Here is a 23,663-nt window from a genome sequence, read left to right as displayed (position 1 = left end):
CTGAAAGCCATCCACACACCTTTCTTAACTCTGCCCTCAGAGCACGTGGACACCAGATCTTTCTCCTCAGCCAGCTCCTCCCCAAGTCCATTCAGAAGAAGGACACTGCAGCAAGGGGAAGAGTCCTCCCTTACCAGGCTCTGCTATGTTGCAGGCCTGAAAAGGGAGCAAGGAATTCTGGCAGCCTGACCCAGAACATTTTCTCAGAGAAACCAGCATAAAGGTGGTTAAGTTCCACGGTGTCATTAGTCCAACAGTTTAGCTATATGATAGATTAAGTAGGCTTTTACAGCTGGCCTGGGAAACTGATCTAATAACATTGCTTCTATGGGAAAATTTGTTCCAAGCCATAATCAACCATCTATAAACTTAGAAATTCAGTCCCATTCATGAAAGGAACACTGCATATATCCAATTTGTGCTCTGCAGAATCTTTATACTTTCCTTCAAAATGACTAAAAAATAAAATGTGGTCTAAAAATTTTTTTATTTATTCACACCTAACAATATTCATTCATATCTAATAATAAATTATAAAATGAAAAGTTTTAAAAAATTTTTTCCACATTTATTCTTAAATCTGCTATTAAAATACCTCCACATGAGATGAACTTATTATGCACAATCTAGATACACTCATAATTTTGATGCACAGCATGGTAATGTACCTTCACATATTCCCTCTGCAACATGAATTTAATAATATCTGTTATGGATTCTTTAATATCAGCAGGAAGGTTCTGGAAAAGGAAAAAAAATAATTATGGAAGCTCAGTATGTAGTTATAGATCACATGTATCCTAACTTTATATATTCTGTTTTTAAAAAATCAGTTAATGAAAGCATTTTTTGAGAAACCTCACCCTTTTCCGTAGCTTTCTGAAAAGGGGTCTGAGATAGGACTCAGTCTGTTTTTGAGTAGCACTGTTCAGTTTACCCTGCACACTGCGCTTCACATAATCCTCTCTGGCATTCAGCTCTTTAGCCCAAACACCAAGAAGAAACTGTGGAAAGAAAGGGTAAATTTAGACTACAATGCCACCCAGTGGTTCATAAGCATGAAAGTTCTTTGATGCACAAAACAGTATACATTCATCCTCAGAATAAATGTCTTAACTGATTAATATTAATTGCTGATGTTTTAATGAACTATTTCTGCTTAGTAACTCATAGATGTTTTAAAGCAGTGCTTTTGCAAATCACAAACCTTCCTATTCTACACATATTCCTAGCTCAAGTGTGATCCATTTCCCCCCTAAAAAGAACCCCTGGCTGAAATAGGAAAAAGTTCCATTTTCAGGCCAGAAACTCTGTGCCCCAAGTTCCTGGGATGAAATAGGAAGAAGTTTCACAGGTAACTGTTTGATAGAAATAAACTTTTACTTGTATTTCCATTACATAAAATTCAACCTGCTTAGACTTATCAGCCATAATGCCATGTGCTATGATATTTAATCAATTTTCCAAGGATGATGATGCTGTATTTGGACTTTGCACTTTTATAGTAGAGACCACAATTCAATTAAAAATTCCCTCTAAAACACTTGACCAAAGAAGGAAGGAAAAAAGGAACAAAAATACAAGAAATTATGACCAGCCCCCATCCCACCCTAGAAAACTACCCAGGTGCTCCTTGAATTTAACTACACAAAGAGTGCCCTTTCTGGAGGCAGCTAAACAGTGAAGGCTGAGGAGGCCATATTCCCCTACTGGTGTTACCTATGCAAGTACTATTGGGAGAGGCCATCACTCAGAGGAAATTCTAGTTTATACTAGATCCCATACCTTAGCTAATTCCATGCAAAATCCTCAGTGGGTTAAGAATTTTGATGACCGATTATGTTGTATTTAAACTGTAAATACAAGTAAAAGCATTTCTTGCATTTAAATCTCTTGGTCTGAATATAAATATTGATAATTCGTGAAGAAATGTTAAAAGGAATCTGGGGTTTGCACATACTCTCCTTAAACCACTGAAGAGAGAAAAGCTGGGAAGAAAGATAGAAGGAGCTACTGATAACTCTGTGAAAGGTTACCCAAGTGTTTGCCTTTTTCACTGCCAATGTCTTGCCACTTTTTCCTTATGTCATCTCTCAGAGAAGCTTCTGGAATCCTCTCCCTATTACACTCTTTCCCAGGATGTTTAAAAAAAATTTTAATCCTTAAAACTTCTTGTTCATTCTACTGCTCTGATTCTTTTCTGTGTGTTTACAATAATAAGTCAGCTTTACAAGTGCCATGAAGAAAGTAAATATACATTTTCTGTTTAACCTCTATATCCAAACACATACGAACAATATAAACACTATACATGCAGAAATGTTTAATGAGAATCTGCCTTTCCAGTCTTTAACTCTTAAACAATTCAGAACTGTAAGACCAAAAAAAAAAAAGTAAGGCCAATTCTTATCTAAAGAAAACATCCTCCATTCCTAGCCAAAAAGCACATACCTTAAGGAATTTGGTAATGATGTCCATGTCTTTATGATCATCACCTTTTCCTAAAGACTCTCCCAGCGCCTGAAAAGAAGGGATGTTTCTGTTCGTTAGTCAAGAGCAACAGCTGAATATATATACTATTAACATCAGTCCAAACGTGGTCCTTTATTACATGTACAGTCCAATTTTGATTTAAAGCCTGACAGAATTTCTAGATAGATTAAAAATATCAATTTGCCATTTAAATTTAGACAGCATGTTATCGTTTATGAATCTAAAGATAAAGGGAGTGACTGCTAATAAATGTGAGGTTTCTCTCTAGGGGAATAAAAATGCTCTAAAATTAGACTGTGATGATGGTTGTACGAACTTGTGAATATATTAAAAACCACTGAATTGTACACATTAAAAGGATAAATTGCATAGTATGTGACTATCTCCAAAGTTGCTCAAAATGCCCAGAACTGGTTTGTTCACCAGTTTTATTTCAGTAAAATTATTACTTCAGTAAAAATTCAGGGGGTGGGAGTACAAATAAAACCACCACCTCACATATGTCCACCTAAGCCTAATTCATGTTGATGTATGGCAGAAGTCAAACCAATATTGTAAAGCAGTCAATTAAAAATAAATATATATTAAAAGATAAATAAGAAGGGGGAAAATCTCAAAAAAAACAAACAATAACCTCAACTACAGTCTCACTCACAGGAGCCAACATGGGTTAAGAACAAGGAATGAAAGGTAACAGGAAAATGACTTTACAATTATTGAGAAATTTAAGTCATTATATTTGCTCACACTAGACAGAGAATTCAAAATTATTTCAAGTAATATTACATATATCACTCCACATTCAATACACTGGCAAAAATAAGAAAGCAAGATATTGCCAAGTGTTGGCAGGGATGTACAGATACACTGCTGATGGTGGAGTAGAGACTGGTACACCCATTCCAAAGAGCAACCTGGCAGTATTCAGACAAGTTAAGAAGCAATCTTGCTTCTTGTCCAGAAGGGTTATGTACAAGACTGACTGTCACAAAACTGTGGTAACAGGAAGAGGGGTGCAATTGTGCTATTATTAAAAGGCACTGAAAGTCACACTGTATAAAATACTATGTAACAATAAAGTTTAGATGACATAGAATATCAAGGATGGAACTTGAAAATAAAAAACAGAATGAAGAATTTCACAATAAAGTATCCTTTATGTATACTGAAGCACATGCATACAAAACATTACTGGTTTTACCAGACAATCAACAAATAAAAGGATGCACATCAAACATATCAGAGTGAATACTTTTGAAGGCAGGAAGGAGGGGAAATGTGTATAGAAAATGAGAAAAAAGGGAGTGAACAAACAACAGGCATGAAATAGAAAAAGGGCCTTTGTGACAACCAAAGACGCCAGGGTGCTGTGAACTGAACAGTCTGATGAGCTCAACCACCGGCCCAGGGAATGAAAGGTGGGGTGGGGGAGTGAGGAAGGTGGTGAGGGATCACCTCTAATTCTTCAATTGTGGTGTTTTCTTCGTGAACTTTCAGATCATTCTGGGTGTCTTCCTCTCCAGGCTCTTGGCCACCCACAAGTTCATTGAGGTACTGCTGATCAATCTTATCCAAAGCTGCTTTCAGATCATTCCTCAATCCCTGAGGAAAGGTAAAAAGTTACACCTGGTATGAAATTTCATTGATGTTTCACTTCTGATTTTTTTCTCTGATAGTGAGTATAATTCATTTTTCTCTCCACAAGGAAACTCAAACAATATTTCAATTTATTATACAGCTATGACTGCTATACAAAGTCAATTCTTATGAACATATTCAAATTTAAAAGAATATACACATAATAGCTAGTCTGACGGTCAGAAAAATAAAAAATATGAATGAAAAATCCAACTAAGAATCTGCATAAACGCTGTAATTTTCTAATGAGGCCTAGAGAAAGTGACCAGGTGCTCTACCCATTTTCCTGGCTCACTGAAAATGTCTAACAACTCCAACTGCTTTCAACTTCCAAAACATTTGGCAACATCAACAGTATAAAGCCAGAGTCTCAACCACGTCCTAGACTTCACTATGTTTCTAACAAACCAGTAAACTCCACATTTTATTCACTTCTAGTTTGTAATCATTTGATTAAAATAGAAGCCTTAAAGACAGACCCTTATCATATACCACATATAAAAATTAACTCAAAATGGATCAAAGACTTAAATTTAATGGCTAAAACTATAAAACTGTAACTCTTAGAGTTAACTGCAACAGAAAATCTGATTTAAAATAAGCAAAAGACTTGAATAGACATCACACAATGGCCAGTAAGTAAATGAAAAGATGCTCAACCTCACTAATCATTGGGGAAATGCAAATCAAACCACAGAGATACCACTTCACAACCATCAAGATGGATAGTATCAACAAAAAACAGAAAATAACAACATGGCTAGGATATGGAGAAACAGACCCATTGTGCACTGCCGGAAATGTAAAACAGTACAGCTGCTATGGAAAATGTTACAGCAATATCTGAAAAAGTCAAACATACCTACATCAAGGCACATTACAGTTAAAATGTCAAAAGTTAAAGACAGTTCCTACAAGAGAATACAGGCGGAGCACTCTGACATAAATCTTAGTAGTATTTTCTTTAATCAGTCTCCTAAGGCAAAAGAAATAAAAGCAAAACCAAACAAATGGGACCTGATTAAACTTAAAAGCTTTTGCAAAGCAAAGAAACCATCAGCAAAATGAAAAAACAACCTACTGAATGGGCGAAAATATTTACAAATGATGTGACCTTCAAGGGATTAATATCCAAAATATAAAAACAGCTCATACAACTCAATATCAAAAAACCACCCAATCCAAAAACGGTCAGAAGACACGAAAAGACACTTCTCAGAGAAGACATACATATGGCTAATGGGCACATGAAAAGATGCTCTACATTACTAATTATTCATTTCAGTCACTCAGTCATGTCCAACTCTTTGCAACCCCATAAACTGCAGCACACCAGGCTTCCCTGTCCATCACCAACTCCCAGAGCATGCTCAAACTCATGTCCATCGAGTCGGTGATGCCACCCAGCCATCTCATCCTCTGTTGTCTCCTTCTCCCCCTGCCTTCAATGTTTCCCATCATCAGGGTCTTTTCAAATAAGTCAGTTCTTCACATCAAGTGGCCAAAGTATTGGAGCTTCAGCATCAGTCCTTCCAATGAATATTCAGGACTGATCTCCTTTAGGATGGACTGGTTGGGTCTCCTTGCAGTCCAGGGGACTCTCAAGAGTCTTCTCCAACACCACAGTTCAAAAGCATCAATTCTTCAGTGCTCAGCTTTCTTTATAGTCCAACTCTCACATCCATACAGGACTACTGGAAAAACCATAGCCATAGCTTTCACTAGACGGACCACTAATTACCAGAGAAATGCAAATCAAAACCACAATGAGGTATCACCTCACACAAGTCAGAACAGCCATCATTAAAAAGCCTACACACAGCAAACACTGAAGAGGATATAGAGCAAACCCTTGTACACTAGTGGTGGGAATGAAAACTGATATAGCCACTATTGAAAAATAGTACGCTGATTCCTTAAAAAACTAAAAATAGAACCATCATATGACATAGCAATTCCACTCCTGCGTATGCATCCAGAAAAAACAGAAGTATGAAAAGATACATGCACCTCAAAGTTCATAGCAGCACTGGTTACAATAACCAAGACATGGAAGCGGCCCGAGCACCCCGCAGACAACTGATTAAGAACATGTATACATGTCTGTCACACACACACACACACACACACACACACAGAGAGAGAGGAATACTACTCAGCCATAATAAAGAATGGGGTTCTGGCACTTGTAACAACACAGATGGATCTGAGACTATTGTGTCTTGTGAAATAAGTTAGACTGAGAAAAACAAATACTGTATGATATCACTTATGTAGAATCTAAAAAATAATAGAAATGAGTGTATATGCAAAACAGAGACAGACTCACAGATACAGAAAACAAATTGTGGTTACCAATGAGAAAAAGAAAGGGGAGAGCGACAAATTAGGGGTACCAGATATACAAACTACACTTAAAACAGAGAAGCAACAAGGATGCTGTATAGCAAGGAGAATTATACCCACTATTGTGTAATAACTTATAATGGAGTATAATGTGCAAAAGATACTTAGTCACTACGCTCTCTACCCGAAGTTAACACAGTATTATAAATCAATTACACTCTACTTTTTTAAAAAAAAAAAGTTACAGAAAGGAAAGAATCTGAAAAGCAGCAGGAGAAAAACAACTTGCTTTGAATAAAGAACCACCCCCCAATAAAACTATCAGGATATATTTTAGCAGAAACTTTGCAGACCAGGAGGGAGTGGCACAATATATCTGAAGTGCTAAAAGAAAAAACTTCCAAGAACACACTACCCAGCAAAGTTATCATTCAGAATTGAAAGAGCAAGAGTTTTCAGACCAGCAAAAGCTAAGAGAGTTCCTAACCACTAAACCATCCTTGTAAGAAATGTTAAAGGGACTTCTTTCAGCTGGCAAGAAAACATATTGAAAGTATTAAATCTCAATGATAAAAGTAAATGTATGGTACAGGTGGTAAATTAATCACTTATAAAGCTCGTATGAAGATTAAAAGACAAAAGGAGTAAAAATGACCATAAGTGCAGTAATTAGTTAAGGGGCTACACAATACAAAAAGATGCAAAATGTGGTATCAGGAAAAAATGTGAAGGGAGAGGAGGAAAAGTGTTGAGCTTCAGAATGTGTTCAAACTTAAGTTACTAACTTTTAGACAGTTCCGGTTATGAAATAAATAACTGACATGGATATAACGTACAGCATGGTGACTAAAAATACTGCACTGCACATTTCAAAGTTACTCAGAAAGTAGATTTTTGAAGAAGTCTTCATCACAAGAAAACAACTTTTGTAACTACATACAGTGATGAATATTAGACTTACTGTGGTGATCATTTTGCAATATATACAAATATCAAGTCATCATGCTGTACATCTGGAATATGTTATATGTCAGTTATACCGCAACTTTAAAAAGTCCAAATAAATTCTAGTACTGGATAAGATCAGAATACAGGAGGTTGTAGTAAGTTAATATTAAAAGCTAGAAAATTTCTCAAGTAATGAGACATGAGTAGCAGAAAAATTAAACTGGGTAACAAAAACAATAGTGCACGTTAGCAATTTAGACACTTTTGATAAAAGGAAAGTGACTCAGGATATAGAAGAGGAACAAATACTGGTGAAATGAGGCATTACAAAACCACTTAGCTCTTTCCAAGGATTTAGGTTAGGAAACTTTAGGTAGGACTGAAAATAAAAATAAACTGCTGTGCACATTAACAATATAAATGAAGAAAATGTTTTAAATTCATTTATGCTTTTAAAAAGAAGTTAAACACAGAATCACCATAGAATTCAGCAATTCCACTTCTAGGAATATATGTAAAAGAAGAGAAAGCAAGAAACTTGAACACATATTTATATACCTGTGTCCACAGCAGCATTATTCACAATAGCCCAAAAGGCAGAAGCAACCTACCTGTCCAACAAGGATGAATGGATTAACAAAATGGTGTCCATACATACAATGACATATTAGCTTTAAAAGGGCAGGAAATGCTGACCTCTGCTACAACAAAGCTGCACCTTTAAGGCAGCATGCCTAGTAAGAAGGCCAGACTAGGGAGCCTTCAGGTGACCTCAGCCGCAACCCTCACCTGACTGTATCACAGGCGAGACCCCAACCAAAACGCTACCCAGCTTAACCCAGTCGAACCACAGAATGTGATGGAGAATGATAAACTAACTTAGGATACAAGGTTTCAGGGTGGTTTGTTACCATCACAAATAACTGAGAAAGATTTTATGATGATGAATTGTTTTAAGGTGTAAGTTTTGGGGTGGTTTGTTACACAACTACATCTGTCTCTCAGTAACTGAAAGAGCAAGTAAATAAGTAAATAAGACCACAAAAGATCTAAACACCACTGTAACTGACATTTCAAAAGCTCTTTTCAAGAGTCCATGGAATATTCACCAAGATGGATTATAAACTGAGCCATAAAACAAGATCAGAGTCCTAAAAGTAAAGCTGAAACTATTAAAGTTTCAGAAGAAAATACAGAAAATACCATCTCTTTAAGATCTTAGGGTAGGCAAAGTTTTCTTAAGCAAAACACCACAAGCAGTAATTATAAAGTGAACTTTGTCAAAATTCAAAAGTCTTACCCATGAAAAGACACCGTTAAGAAAACAGGTAACACCCAGGAAAAAATAGATACAAAACATGAATTTGTATATCTAACGAAGAATCCAGGTTATACATAAAGAACTCCTATAATTCAAAAATAAAAAGACAACCCAACTGAAGCATGAACAAAAGACACACTGCATAGAGAAAGATGAGGCTAATAAGTCTATAAAAAGATGCTCATAATCTTCAGTTGTCAGGGAATTGTGAATAGAACCACATGAGATACTACTACACAAACAAGAGAATGGTCAAAATTTAAAAGACTAACAATAACAAACACTAATGAGACAGCACTGGCAATATCTGGCATTTCTTAAAAAGTTGACTATACATTTACTGTTACTATTCAGCAATTCCACTTCCAGAGAGATAAAAATGTATTTAACCTAGGAGAAATAACACAGAGCCAAAACAGATTTGTGTAAAAATGTTCACAGCAGTTTTATTTGTAACAGCCCAAGGCTAGAAACATATGGTGATAAATTCATATTATTGATTATCATTAAAAATGTAAAGGAACAAGTTACCAACAGCCACAACAACATGGATGAATCCACAAAATCTTACACTGAGCAAAAGAAGCCAGACATATCCTCTGTGATTCTACCAAGTGAAATACTAACACAAGTAAAGTTCATCAATGGTGACAGGTTTTTTTTTGGGGGGACAGAATTTTAAATGGTAGTTGCCCAAGAGTGAAGGAGAAAGAATCCAGGTACTGGCCAAGAAAGGGTGCTGGGGAGTTTTCATGTGCATGTGATGAAAATACTCCATATCTTCATAAGGGTAGTTGCCACTCATTTGCAAGCATTTTCAAAATGCACTGAACCACATGCTCAAGATGTGTGCCTTTTAAAAGAAAATTTACATTCAGCAGCAGTAATCTGGCAACTTCATTTTTCCTTTTTTCCATATAATAATGCAATTATTTGAAGTCTATCAAAGTCTGTAGTATTCTGAGCTATGTGGTACAATGATATTCTAGCTTTGTTCTTTTTACCTTGTTAACTTCCGGTGTGAGGATCTCTATTTTTCTTAAACGTTGAAAAGCATCATAATCTGTTTCTCCAAAGAGTCTGATTGGTTCTCCTCTTTCTCTCAATCTTCTGATAACCTATTAAAAAGAAAGAAAGAAACAATAGTAATTCCTATTTTAGAAGACTAAACACTTATTTTGAAAATTAGATGTGAAAGTAAGTTCTATTTGTTCTTTCTTTAGTTTTCCACAAACAGATATACTGAATTACTGTCACACCTTAAATAACCCTAATGGTTTAGGTCATTTGGTGAGTGTTACAGAAAGGACCAATCTATGTAGTAGGCAACATAAGAAAACCATTAAGATGGGAAGGAGTGATAACATTCATGCAGAGAAAAAAAAGTCTGGTATCAGTTGATAAGCCAATGACCAGAGACAGGCAAGGGTCAGCACTGTAATACTAAATTAAAACCCAAAACTAGCCCCTTAGACAAGAAAGAGAGTCACAAATGGGTGGAGGGGGGCACATGCAGGGCTTCTGGAGGGCTGATAACATTTCTCCTTGACTTTGGTGATGGCTGTATGAGAGTTTGTTTTGTTTTGCAATTATCTACTATATTGCACATTTTACACACACTCTAAAGGACTAATAAAAATTATAATTAAGAAAATAAGCTGTAATTAGAAAAAAATTACCAAGAACAATCTGGGAACTGAAATGGTATCACACTTAGAAACCACTGGCAAGGCTTCCACTGGATTAACTGAAACTAAAACTTAAAGGTCGTCTAATGCTATCTCCAATCAATGCAGAAATGACCTCAAAAACAGCTTCTTGAAGGCCAGTGTCTGACGAATGACAGGAATCACACCTCTTCATGGAGCAGCCCACCTCATCTTTGGACAGTTATACTATGCTTCTCAAAATAAACAAAAACCTACCTCTTTCAATTATCTCAGCTTTATGAAAAGACAGAATACTCAATGTTTTTTCAAAATTAGAGCTGTGGTCAACAGATCTGTTTTCAAAAATCTCTAATATTCTTCTCTTCAGGCCAAGTATTCAAAAGTCCTTCATCTACTTTTCACATGACAGCTTCTGGAGTCAGCCCTCCTTTCCTCTTAAAGTTTCATTTTGCTCAAAGTTCATTGTGTACCTGTGTATATAATCTTAACTCTTTTTTCACATGAGTATCTTAAAATTTTGCTGCTGCTGAAGGAAAACAATAGCTGATATTGACCAGGGTATGGACAAAGCCTACAGGCTAGAGTATGAAATGGTGGAACGTGTTTACAGAGCTCTCTGGTAATTTATATCCAAAGTGTTAGACATGTATTAAATATAGGCTTTAGTAGACTCCAAAAATCATGTTTCTAGAAAATTTTCCAAAGGAAACTAATCATAAATTATTACACATGCAATGACATCTGTATAAGGATGTTCATCTCAGTATAACCTATAAAAGGGAAATGCTGAGGCAATCTGAATGGCAATTAACAAAGAATTGGTTTTAAAAATAATAAAGTAGTAGTCCTAAAATATTATGGGAAATTATGCAGTCATAAAAAATTATATAGATTCTATATTTTGACTTAGAAAGATGTATTAAGAGAAAGTAAAAGGAAATCAACCCTGAATATTCCTTGGAAGGACTGATGCTGAAGCTGAAGCTCCAATACTTTGGCCACCTGATGTGAAGAGCCAACTCACTGGAAAAGATGCTGATGCTGGGAAAGATTGAGGACCAAAGGAGAAGAGGGCAGCAGAGGATGAGATGGTTTGATAGCATCACCAACTCAAAAGATATGAATTTGAGCAAACTTGGGAGACAGTGGAGGACAGAGAGGCCTGGAGGGATACAGTCCGTGGAGTTGCAAAGAGTTGGACACAGACCTAGCAACTGAACAACAACAACAAAAGTTACCATTTTATAACTTACTTTCTCTTAATACATAAATGATATTATTTTAAATAAATTTGACAAATTATCTAAATATAATTATTCCAAATATATGCATTTAATTATACTTATTTAGAATGTGTTTAGTTTTTAAAGTTTAGAAGAATATATTCTTTAAAAAATTTAAGACATAAGATATTCTTTAAACTATTTAAGACAAAGTATCAAGAAAAGCAAAAATTTAGAACCTCGTAAAGAAAACTGATGGAGAAGGCAATGGCACCCCACTCCAGTACTCTTGCCTGGAGAATCCCATAGACAGAGGAGCCTGGTGGGCTGCAGTCCATGGGGTCACTAAGAGTCTGACACGACCGAACGACTTCCCTTTCACTTTTCACTTGCATGCATTGGAGAAGGAAATGGCAACCCACTCCAGTGTTCTTGCCTGGAGAATCCCATGGACGGGGGACCTGGTGGGCTGCCATCTATGGGGTCGCAGAGTCAGACAAGACTGAAGCGACTTAGCAGCAGCAGCAGCAAAGAAAACTGAACTATAATACTATGCTGGTCAGGTAAGTCATTTTATATGGGAAATGATGACATTAGAGCTAGAGATTAGAACCAGAGATAATCTAATCTCTATTAGATAATCTAATTTCTATTAGAACTAGAGATAAACGCAATCCTGCAGAGATTCTTTTTTTTTTTTTTTTAAACAAAGCACTGATATATAAAACTTACCTCTTGTCTAGAAAGAGTCATGGGTAATTTTTCCTCTGCCAGTTCAAGTTCTAATACTGGATTCGATGAAGTTAATGGTTTCTGGTCCTCATCTTTTGGCTGTATCTACATTAATAGCCAAAAGAAATGAAATTCCCCTTTTAAAATACAATATGGTTTATTTTAACATGTACCATTCTATATATTAGGCATCCACTGAAATGAAACATGTTTAACATATTGAAGGCTTTCTAAGTGTTCCTCTGCGCAAACAGCTCATAACTGATGTACATGCTTGCAAGAGCATAGGGACACCCAAGGAGAGAGCGTGCACCCTAGAAGCATTCTTGCTACAGAAGAGCAACAGAAGTTATCAATAAAATGGTTTCCACAATCAAAAACTTAAAGGTTGAAATCTAGACTCATTTTCTCCCTAGACTCCAAGATTTTTACTTTCTTCTTGGAAACAATCAGCTTGCTTCTCCTCTTGGAGAAAATCATCTTACAGGGTTATTTGATCCTTGCTGTAGATTTAAAATGAAGACCAAAGAAAAAAGAACTGCTTGATAACAAAAAACCTGTGAAGTCTCAAGCTCTTTCCTATCTTGATTTTTGAAAGGTATATTCCAAGTGCACAGGAATCATTGCTGGATGTGTAAAAAAACTTCCCAGTGCTCCACAGAACTCGCCCATGAACTGAGCCATGAAGGAAAATAATGAAAACCAGCCACTCTCTACTCATAGCACACAGAGATCAGACTGGACATTGCTGTTCATATGAAACTGCAGGGAAAAAAAGTCTTCTAATATTTTCTTGAGTCAGCTTCCCAAGTCACAGTTTAGGAAAATTGAGTTCAGCAATTTATAAGCCCCACTGTGTGATCTGTAAAAAGATACTGAAACGTGGTTTTCCAGTTGACCCTAAGACAAATCTAATATGTCAAAAGAAGATCCAAAAAAAAAATCAAAGAAGATCAACATTAAGGGAAACCATTCAGTTAAGAAAGGCTGTATGGTTACAATTTTATACTTGATGATTCCACACTTTAGGTTAAAGGTTATATTAATCAGTGTTAATAGTGATAACAGAAAATGTAAGTAAAAAACTAAACTTTCGCCATTTTCGCAAACCAAATCAGCATCAAGCCTCAATAAAAGGTAACTAGTTTTTATAAGAGAATAAAAGTAACATGCTGTATTATCACTACTACCAACCAGAAACCATTAAATATGCTTTAGAAAGAAAACCCTGTAAAAACAGGTATTTCTCCCAAAATCTCAGGATGAAAAGCATTTTCAACTATAAAATGGCAGTGAGTAGCCTTAAGGAAAAGACCTAAGACATTCTGTCAGCTGGACTCAACGTTACAAGTGGTATCTTTACAGCACTGATTTTGCTTCAGTGCTTTCCTCTATACTGGCAAGAAAGGACTGCTGTTATAGCAAGAGCAATCTAACCAAAGGAAAACTGTCACTGTTTATTGTCCTACTTTATCAAAAAGTTAAAAAGGTTCAAATCTAAGGATATGGGAAAGCAACCGAGTCAGCGGACTAAGCCCAGGGTAAGTGATTCTTATTTTACTTTAAGTGTGAGTTAGACAACGCTAAGGCAAGCAAATAATGGAAATCCTTTCTGACTATCTATTCAATATTTAGATGGTTTTAAAACATATTTTAATTCCCTACACTAGAAGCAAATGAAATCAACATACTTAAGAGAAGTATCAAAATACCAATGTAAACTTTCATATTGTAAAAACCTATCAGAAATACAACTACAGTTTTAACACCTACCCTCTCCCAAGAGTACAAAATGAAAGCAAATCCATATACATACCATTTGCATTCTTCATGCTTTCTTCTAGAAATGCTATGCCAGATAAAATTAATTTCCAGAACTTTCCCCATTACATGCACAAGAGTATTATTGTATAATCGATGTTTCACAAGCAGAGTCGATTTCAAATTTATGATTTGTCAAAAGTATTTCAATAGAACCTCTGAACTTTGTTTAAAAAATTAGACTAGATACAGTTATCTTTTAAAATAAATCAAACACAACTTCACCTCGTAACCTTTAACCCCTCCCAATAAAAACCCCAATACATTATTAACTAGGTAATCTCAAAGATAATTTTAGTCATGTTTCTAAAGTATTCAAAGTTTTCTAGACAACTCGTTTATTTCTAATATTTCAAGATCACATTTTCTATCCAGTAGGCTGAGCAGTGTTTGAAATGTGATACCTTATCATATAAAATCGCTGTATCTCAGGCCAAAAGGGATTATTCACATTGCAAACATAAAACAATGGCTTAAAATATTCAAGAGAAAGCAGGGGAGATACCACTGCTGATACCACTGCTGCTGAATGAATAAAATGTTTTGAACCCTTTACAAATGGACTTTTATTGGGAGAGGCGGGGGAAGGAGTGGTGGTAGTGATGAAAATGAGGTAGTATCAGATCCAGGACTTAATTAAAAGAAAAAAAATTCAAGCTTTGATCTCAAGCCACTTCATGCTGTCCACAAAAAGCCAAACCATTCCAAGCCAAAGGTCATGCATGTATTTTCCTGAATTCAAGATTAAAAGAAAAAAAAAGAAAAACAAAATCATACCTCTCCAGATGGCTTCTCATTTACAGGCTAATGTATAACATTGATAAATTGAACAAAGATCAATTGTTTTGTTACTTTAACAACGGCTGTATAAATTTAAACTCAGAAATATATAATTTAACATAAAAGCAGGCATTCATACCTTGTAGCCACATCTTTCAAAATATGCTTCCTCTTCTTTTTTTGCAAGTTCACTACGCTTGAAATATTTTTTATTTTCCTATTGAAGAAAGAAGCAAGTTAATAATAACAGAAGTTTTAACTTTCCTATTGAAGATACAAGTAAGTTTCTTCCTACTGAAGAAAGAAGTTCAAATCTCATGTCTCTTGATCAACAACCTTGAAAGTTTTTCAAGAACTATAAAGTTTTTTAGGTCCCACAGAGATTATAGTGATTTCCTGAACATACCACCTGTCCTCCACCCTGGTCTAAACATGAAGACATTTCTCTTGCAGCATCATTTTAACTGACATTATCCAACAGCACAGAGAAGGAACCAACCCCATCTACCAAATGTTAACATTGTTTTAATTTAATTTCCTGGTGTTTTAATTTAATTTCTACAAATGGATTCATTATGAACCACATAAAATGTGATCCTTTAATTCTTTTCTCCTAACAGACCCAATCAAACAAAAATTATGGTAGCTTCAGCTGACATTTTAAATCTTATTACCAAGAGAGCTCCAAGGATGTGTCCACATTCTTTTTTGTCATCTGGAATCTTATTATAATGATCAGCTAACTGTATTTGTATTATCCAATTTTTAAAAATAATCTGGACATAGGATGGTTTAGGAGAGCTTCTCTAGTACAAAGATGGTTCAAAGGTATTTGGTTTTAAAATGACATGATGTTAAGAGATAAACTCAGCCTACTGTGGCAGGGAAAAAAGGTTAGCTCTTTCCAAGCTATATATAAAATTATCCTGTTAAAAATGCAGTACCTTGGATCATTTCATAATGTATAAAACTATCAAATCACTATGTTGAACACCTGAAAGTCATATTTTATGTCAGTTATAATGTAAAAAAATACAGTTCCTCATTTGCAAGTTTGTTACTATCTGCAGTTCTGCCTCTTAGATACTACTTCACCGATGACTTAGTTCAAATCAAGATACCACCTTACTTCATAAGGAGTAACCAGAACAATACCTCAATAATACCTCATATTTAGTGCCTCACAGTTCCAAAGCTCACTCAGGCAGTAATCATCAGCGATGCTATACCCTGACAAGGAAGTTTGATAGTGAACAATAGAAAGATCAGGTTGCCACACTTGAACCCACTGCTCAAGCCTGGCACCAGTAAAACATCAAGGAAGTACACTGAAAACCACTTAAATATGTCCTCCCCAAAAATCCAAATCAGCCTCTGATCATACAACTTCCTAGAAAGATAAAGGAGACAGAAAAAAGCTCAAACACCACAGGAAAGCAATCAAACACTAACACATTTCATAAAAGTAGCCCCAGTTTCTCCACAAGTTGACGAATTTAAAAAGTGGGGGACCTGAGGGAAAAGAAAATGTTTTCACTAAAAGAAACCAAGAGTCATAATAAATGCAATGAGTGGATTCTTGTGTGGACTTGATTTGAACAAACCAACTGTAAAAACATATATATGTTTGCATTTTAATTCAACAGGGGATATTTGAATGTAAGAAGAGTATTTCATGGTATTAAGGACCCAATTTTAATTTTGTTGAGTGTGATCTTAGTTCTATAAAGATATGTTCTTATTTTCTAGAGTTACATGTGTTGGGGGAAAGGTAGATAGAAGTTCATTATACAACTCTATTTGTGTATATATTAAAAACTAACAGCTTATAATTAACAGCTTTTTCTAAGTTCATTCATTAACTCACAAAATATTTACTGACTTATCTGATGCACCCCAAGCACAACTTTACAGATATAAAGAAGACCACGTTACCCAGGGTAAGAAACTGATGGCATCATCTGAACATCAAAACTACTCTGGAGAAGGTGGATGCAAATAAAATTAATCCCACTGGAGAGGTGTGAAATCTGAGAATTAGAAAGGTCAGGTGACATTCCCAGAACTCAGTAAGCCTCGTGAATAACAAAGATAGGACTAAGACCTCTGGTCCTCAAATCCTTTGTGCTGATCCGGTATTCTACTTTACAGTTTTTCACACCCAAAATGCATTTCAACATCACAAATTGTTCCTTTTGACTATGTATAATAGAACATACTGGTCTTATTTCAAATAAATGAATTGACAACATGATCTGGTAGCCTCTCAGAAAGAGCTGGTATATAGGAAGAAAGTAACAGGACTCCCCAGGCCACAGACCACGGTCCAACGTTTAACTATGGTATCTTTTTCTACCATGTTTCAATTCCAGTGAACAAACCTACCAAAACCTTAAACCTAGAACATCCATTCCCAAAATGTAGACTTCTGGGGGTCCCTAAGACCCTTCCAGAGACTGCACAGGTCAAATTCATTTTCATAACACTGAGCTGAATTTTTACACATAATACACAGTGGTTTGCTGTGTACTTCCTTGACGTTTTACTGGTGCCAGGCTTGAGCAATGGGTTCAGGTGTGTGGGAACCTGATCTTTCCATTGTTCACCATTAAACTTCCTTGTCAGGGTATAGCATCACTGATGATCACTGCCTGAGTGAGCTGTGGAACTATGAGGTGCTAAATACCTGTGTGGAGGAATTACTGAGGTATTATTATGGTTACTGCTAATGAGCTAGGGCAGTATTATGAAAGTTCATCTGATTTTACATAAAAATAAAAGACACTTTTCATTTTCACCAAGAACTTTATTAGAAAACATCCACTAACTGAACAAATTTTTTTGGCCAACCCAATACTAAGTCATGTGCCCCACCCCACTGCCCTTTTCACTATGCTCAGATTTGCACTGATGGTACAAAAGCTATGGTGAAAAAAACTCCTAGAACGCTGGCATAAATATTGTTGACATATCAGTAGTCACTTGTATCCCTCACCACCATGCTCTTGCCAGAAAATAAAAAGGTCAGTTTCTCTGAAGAATGTCTTGATAAAGTACAATTTTACTAAATCTTAACCCTTAAGTACATGGCCCTTTAATATTTGGTATGATGAAATGAAAGGAAATGAAACATATGAAGCACTTCCACTACATAATGAAGTAGGAGAGCTCTCTCAAAGAAAAACACTTGTGCAACTGGCTGATTATTCAGACTCGCATTTTTGGCAAACATTTTCTCAAAACTGAACAAAGCAACCTTGTCACCTAAAGGAAAACAATGACAGTATTTGTTGTCTATGATAAAATTCCACCTGTCAAGGGAAAAGGAGAATGGTAGAAAAGTGGCATCCTTCACTGTGAACTCGCTGGCTTCCTGATACATAAAGGCTCCTTTGATGAAATCAGTGGTGCTATTAACAGCTGTAACTGTTAAAATACTGTCTAATGCAAAAATCAACATTTAGAAGATCGGCACAATTCAGCATAGCTGAGAAACTCATGATGTCACAAAGGCAAGATGTTACAAATCCATGCACAGACAAAAGATCTAGGAGCAGAACAGATCAGAATACAAAAGGTCTAGAACAGACCAAATCAACAGACTTTAATATCCAAAAGGTCCATGGATACAGATCAGAACTTTAACTCTCAGCTAAACAACAGACTGGTTCCAAATAGGAAAAGGAGTATGTCAAGGCTGTATATTGTCACCCTGCTTATTTAACTTATATGCAGAGTACATCATGTGAAACGCTGGGCTGGATGAAGCACAAGCTAGAATCAAGATTGCTGGGAGAAATATTAATAACCTCAGATATGCAGATTACACCACCCTTGTGGCAGAAAACAAAGAAGAACTAAAGAGCCTCTTGACGAAAGTGAAAGAGGAGAGTGAAAAAGTTGGCTTAAAGCTCAGCATTCAGAAAACTAAGATCATGGCATCTGGTCCCATCACTTCATGGCAAATAGATGGGGAAACAGTGGCAGACTTTATTTTTTGGGCTCCAAAATCACTGCAGATGGTGACTGCAGCCATGAAATTTTTTAAAAGACACTTGCTCCTTGGAAGAAAAGTTATGACCAACCTAGACAGCATATTAAAAAGCAGAGACATTACTTTGCCAACAAAGGTCCATCTAGTCAAGGTTATGGTTTTTCCAGTAGTCATGTATGGATCTGAGAGTTGGACTATAAAGAAAGCTGAGCGCAAAAGAATTGATGCTTTTGAACTGTGGTGTTGGAGAAGACTCTTGAGAGTCCTTGGACTGCAAAGAGATCCAACCAGTTCATCCTAAAGGATGTCAGTCCTGGGTGTTCACTGGAAGGACTGATGTTGAAGCTGAAACTCCATTACTTTGGCCACCTGATGTGAAGAGCTGACTCACTGGAAAAGACCCTGATGCTGGGAGGGATTGGGGGCAGGAGGAGAAGGGGATGACAGAGGATGAGATGGCTGGATGGCATCACCGACTCAATGGAGATGATTTGGAGTAAAATCCTGGAGTTGGTGATGGACAGGGAGGCCTAGCCTGCTGTAGTCCATGGGGTCGCAAATAGTTGGACACAACTGAGCGACTGAACAGAATGGAATTTTTAAGAAACTCACCACTTGTCCAGTTCTGGTATAATATCAAAGAAAAATATCCACAATTACTGAAAAGGTTATTAAAATACTCCCTTTTCTAATTACCTCTCCTTCTCAAGATGAATTTTATTCAGCTACTTGAACAAAAAAAAAACATGCTGCAACAGGCTGAAAAAAGAAAACAGGAGAATCCAATTGTCTACTAATACAGTGGGGAGACTGGCAAAATGTAAAATATGCCATTCTTCTCACTAAATTTCTATTGTTTTAGAAAACAGTTTTCATAAAAATGTGTTATTTATGCTAACATGATGGGTTTTTTTTTTTACTACACTTCTACATGGAATATACATATACATTTTTAATACCTTAGTTTTAATTTCTAATAGAGTAAAGATGAACAAATACATTCTACATAAACAAAAGCTCTCTGGACTTGTAATTAAGAACGTGAGAGAGACCAACAAGTGTCCTGAGACCAACAGTGTCCTGTCCGAGAAAAGGCCACTTGCTGGCATTCTCCAGGCCTGCACTAGCTCTTAAATGCTGGGGAGCCACTTGGGTCCCAATGTCGCCCACTGATGCTGGTGTATTTAAACCAGTTTCCTCCCCTATTGTCTACACTGATCATTATTCACTTCCCATTCTCTCAAACCTCTAAGTCCTTTATGTCTCCTGTTATTTTCAGCATATGATGAAGACACTCTACAAAGAAAAGGGAAGCCAGCAAACAAGAACTCTGAATTCCCCCCAGCACCGACCCCTTCTTCATCTGAGAATGGAAGAGGAAACCCTTGTCCTGTCTAAGGCCAACCCCTTCTAGCTGTCTTCCAGATCTCAAATCCTCCTGCCTTTTTCATAGTTAATTATCTATTTTCTCTCCTGCCTCTCCCCCTTTTATTGCTCTACTGGTGCAAATGATCATCACTTACATATACTCAAGACTCTGCAACCTTAAAGGAAACATTCATTACCTGTGCTGGGTATCATGCTAAGTACCATTTACAGCAGAACTACAATAAAATGTTCTCTAGTCTGTCTCCAAAGGAAATCAGTCCTGAATACTCATTGGAAGGACTGATGTTGAAGCTGAAACTCCAATCCTTTGGCCACCTGATGCGAAGAACTGACTCATTGGAAAAGATCCTGATGCTGGGAAAGACTGAAGGCGGGAGGAGAAGGGGACGACAGAGGATGAGATGGTTGGATGGCATCACCAACTCGATGGACATGAATCTGAGGAAACTCCGAGGGTTGGTGATGGACAGGGAGGCCTGGCGTGCTGCAGTCCATGGGGTCACAAAGAGTCGGACATGACTGAGCGACTGAACTGAACTGAGCTGAAGTCCATCTCCACCTCCTCACTGCCAGGTCTCTGAGCAGCTGACCACCAACTGGGAGTCCATTCTTAACGCTCCACTGAAAAATTCCCTGAGCTCATCACTAACTTGCAAGGTGCAAATCTAAGGATCTTCAACTGTAATTCTCTTTGTTTTCAATCACCTTCCTTCGGCTGTCGGACACTTTTCTTATTTCTTCCTTACTGGTTGGTTCAGATTTTCTATTTCTTGTTTTTCTGGTCATTTGTTTCACTTTGACTTGCCAATTTATCAGAACGTACTAATGCATTATTTGCCCTAATTATTGTATTTATTATTTCCTTTTTTCCAGTAACTTCCACACTGGTTCCTATAGTTCCTTCCTTTATTGTTTCAATTTCAGGATTTTGTCAATTTCTGTTAAAGGAGGTTTTTCTTTTTTTAATTAAGTAGTTTCTATACTCTTACAAATGAAAAAAGCAAGTGCAGAAGAATAGAATCTAGTATGCTGCCATCTTCTCCAAAAAGGAGAAAAGACACACCTCTGCATCTTCACATTTGCTTCCAAAGCATGAAATAACTGCAGGAGACCCCAAAGTTGACAATGTTAGCTGCTCTGGAGGAGGTGAACTGGAAGTTGGGGCACATGAGTAAGAAGGAAACTTTTTACTGTTCACCCTTTAGTATGTTTTGACTTTTGAATCATTTGAATGCATTATCTATTAACAATAAATTTAATTTTTGAAAACTAGTTTGCTTCTCATTTTAAAAAGTTATATTGAGAAAAATATAAGCGTATTGCTTCTTACTATGTAACCCTTCACTTCAGGGCAAAAGAAGGTGGTCAAAACCAAAAGGTTCCCTACCATGTTTCACTATCAGCCTGCACACTCAAGCAGTGATTTCTATGTAAAACATTTCTAAGGCACGCTGAAAACACCAAACAAACTTATGGGAGATATGTTCGTGACACAACTGACACCCTAGTATTTTAAAACCTAAGATTAGTAACACACCCCTCTTTATAGGTAACTCAGGCAGGATAGAGAACTTGCCCAAACTTAAAAAGCCCTCTGGAACGGAGCCCCAGTGAACTTTAGGACTTGCTAACTCCTTTTACAAAGTTAGTTTCCTTTCTAGATGTATTCCAAATCTTTGAACTCTACGTTTGCTAGCTCAATGACAGAATATACAACACAGCCCTACAAACACAAGCCTGAAAGTGGCTGGTAGCGATTTTAAGACAACATGTGAACTGAAGGTAACTGTGTTCCCTCCTAAAGCACTTGAACTCTCCATTGGACCTCTCACTCCAGCAGATTTTAAAAACAAGTTGAAGAGGGTATACATAAAAAGCACTTCTTCTTTTAAAGACAGAGCCTCATTCCTGCATGGTGCTTCACACATGCTATTCTTGGGTTTTGTCCAAGTTGTACTTTCTGGATTATAAACCTGAAATTCCCAGGCCTAAAGAGAACAAATCTTTCTACCACATCACCTGAAACTATAGCCCACACTAATGAAGAAGAGTCAAAACTAAAAACCAAATGCAACATGACTGTCACCATTTCATTAAGTAGAATCATCATTCCTTCAATCAGATTAAGCTTTTTAGTGTTTACAAAAATGAACATCAAACACAAACATCATCAAGAGTTCTACAAAAAGACACTGGAGAGCTAACAAATACACAGCCTGGACACCCAAAGCGGAATGTGAGCTGATAATCACGAACCATGTGACAGGGTCAGTTTCCTGCTAAAAAATGGAAATAAGCCTTAAAGAGTATGGAGTAACAAACCCAATGGCTGGACACCCAAACACAATTTAAAGAAACACAATACTTTTCCAAGTGTAAGAACTGTAAACTGTCAAGGGATCCTATTAGCTAGGCGATATGTTTTCTCAATGATGCCATCCAAAGTAGAAAACTATACCAAATTTACCATGCACAGGTGAATTCTATGTACTTCATAATTACATATATTTGTATGACCCTATGGGGGCTTCCCTGATAGCCCAGTTGGTAAAGCATCCACCTGCAATGCAGGAGACCCTAGTTCAATTCCTGGGTCAGGAAGATTCGCTGGCGTAGGGATAGGCTAGGGATAGGCTACCCACTCCAATATATCTAGGCTTCCCTTGTGGCTCAGCTGGTAAAGAATATGCCTGAAAAGCAGGAGACCTGGATTCAATCCCTCGGCTGGGAAGATCCCCTGGAGGAAGGGAAAGCTACCCACTCCAGTATTCTGGCCTAGAGAATTCCATGGACTGTATAGTCCACTGGCTCCCAAAGAGTTGGGCATAACTGAACGACTTTCACTTTCACTTTTTTCATATCACCATATATAAAATTAGACAAAAATGTATGTAAGAAATAAATGCCAATCTTACACAGGCTCCTTAATGAAAAAGTTAAACATACACTTACTCTATTATCCAACCATTCCACTCCTATGCATTTATTCAAGAGAAATCAAGGGATATGTCCAAACAGAAACCTGTACACTCACGTTCACAGCAGCTTTATCATGACAGCCAAAAAACAGAAATGACCCAAATGTCTATCAACAGCCTAATGAATAAACAAATTGGGGGTTTATCGATACAATGGTAGAAGACTGTTCAGTAACAAAAATAATGAAATTTTGATACAAATGCATGAATGAATCTCAAAATTAGACTGAAAGAAAGCAGATGAGAGAGCTTGTTTTGGACAACTCTGCATAAAACTCTAGAAAGTGCAATCTAAGTAACAGAAGGCAGACCCACAGTAGCCTGTGGAAG

The 23,663-nt window shown here is 36.7% G+C and overlaps 1 protein-coding gene across 2 annotated transcripts in view; it reads right to left on the bottom strand.

Moving 5' to 3' along the window:
* Nucleotides 1-23,663, bottom strand: part of PRPF18 (pre-mRNA processing factor 18) — a 52,158-nt gene that overhangs the window by 19,379 nt on the left and 9,116 nt on the right. The window contains exons 2-9 of one of the 2 annotated variants that reach the window (XM_061126260.1): nt 15,112-15,189; nt 14,970-14,996; nt 12,372-12,476; nt 9,751-9,864; nt 3,949-4,095; nt 2,452-2,520; nt 864-1,004; nt 669-740 (exon numbers count right to left, since the gene is read on the bottom strand). In XM_061126260.1, coding sequence (XP_060982243.1) covers nt 669-740; nt 864-1,004; nt 2,452-2,520; nt 3,949-4,095; nt 9,751-9,864; nt 12,372-12,476; nt 14,970-14,996; nt 15,112-15,189 — 753 coding nt within the window. The remainder of the gene's footprint in view (nt 1-668; nt 741-863; nt 1,005-2,451; nt 2,521-3,948; nt 4,096-9,750; nt 9,865-12,371; nt 12,477-14,969; nt 14,997-15,111; nt 15,190-23,663) is intronic. The other variant, XM_061126262.1, reaches the window with a different exon arrangement.

Source organism: Dama dama, chromosome 23, assembly GCF_033118175.1.
Source record: "Dama dama isolate Ldn47 chromosome 23, ASM3311817v1, whole genome shotgun sequence".
Taxonomy (NCBI): Eukaryota; Metazoa; Chordata; class Mammalia; order Artiodactyla; family Cervidae; genus Dama; species Dama dama.
The sequence above is the reverse complement of the archived record's forward strand: the minus strand, read 5'-3'. Positions and strand labels throughout refer to the sequence as shown.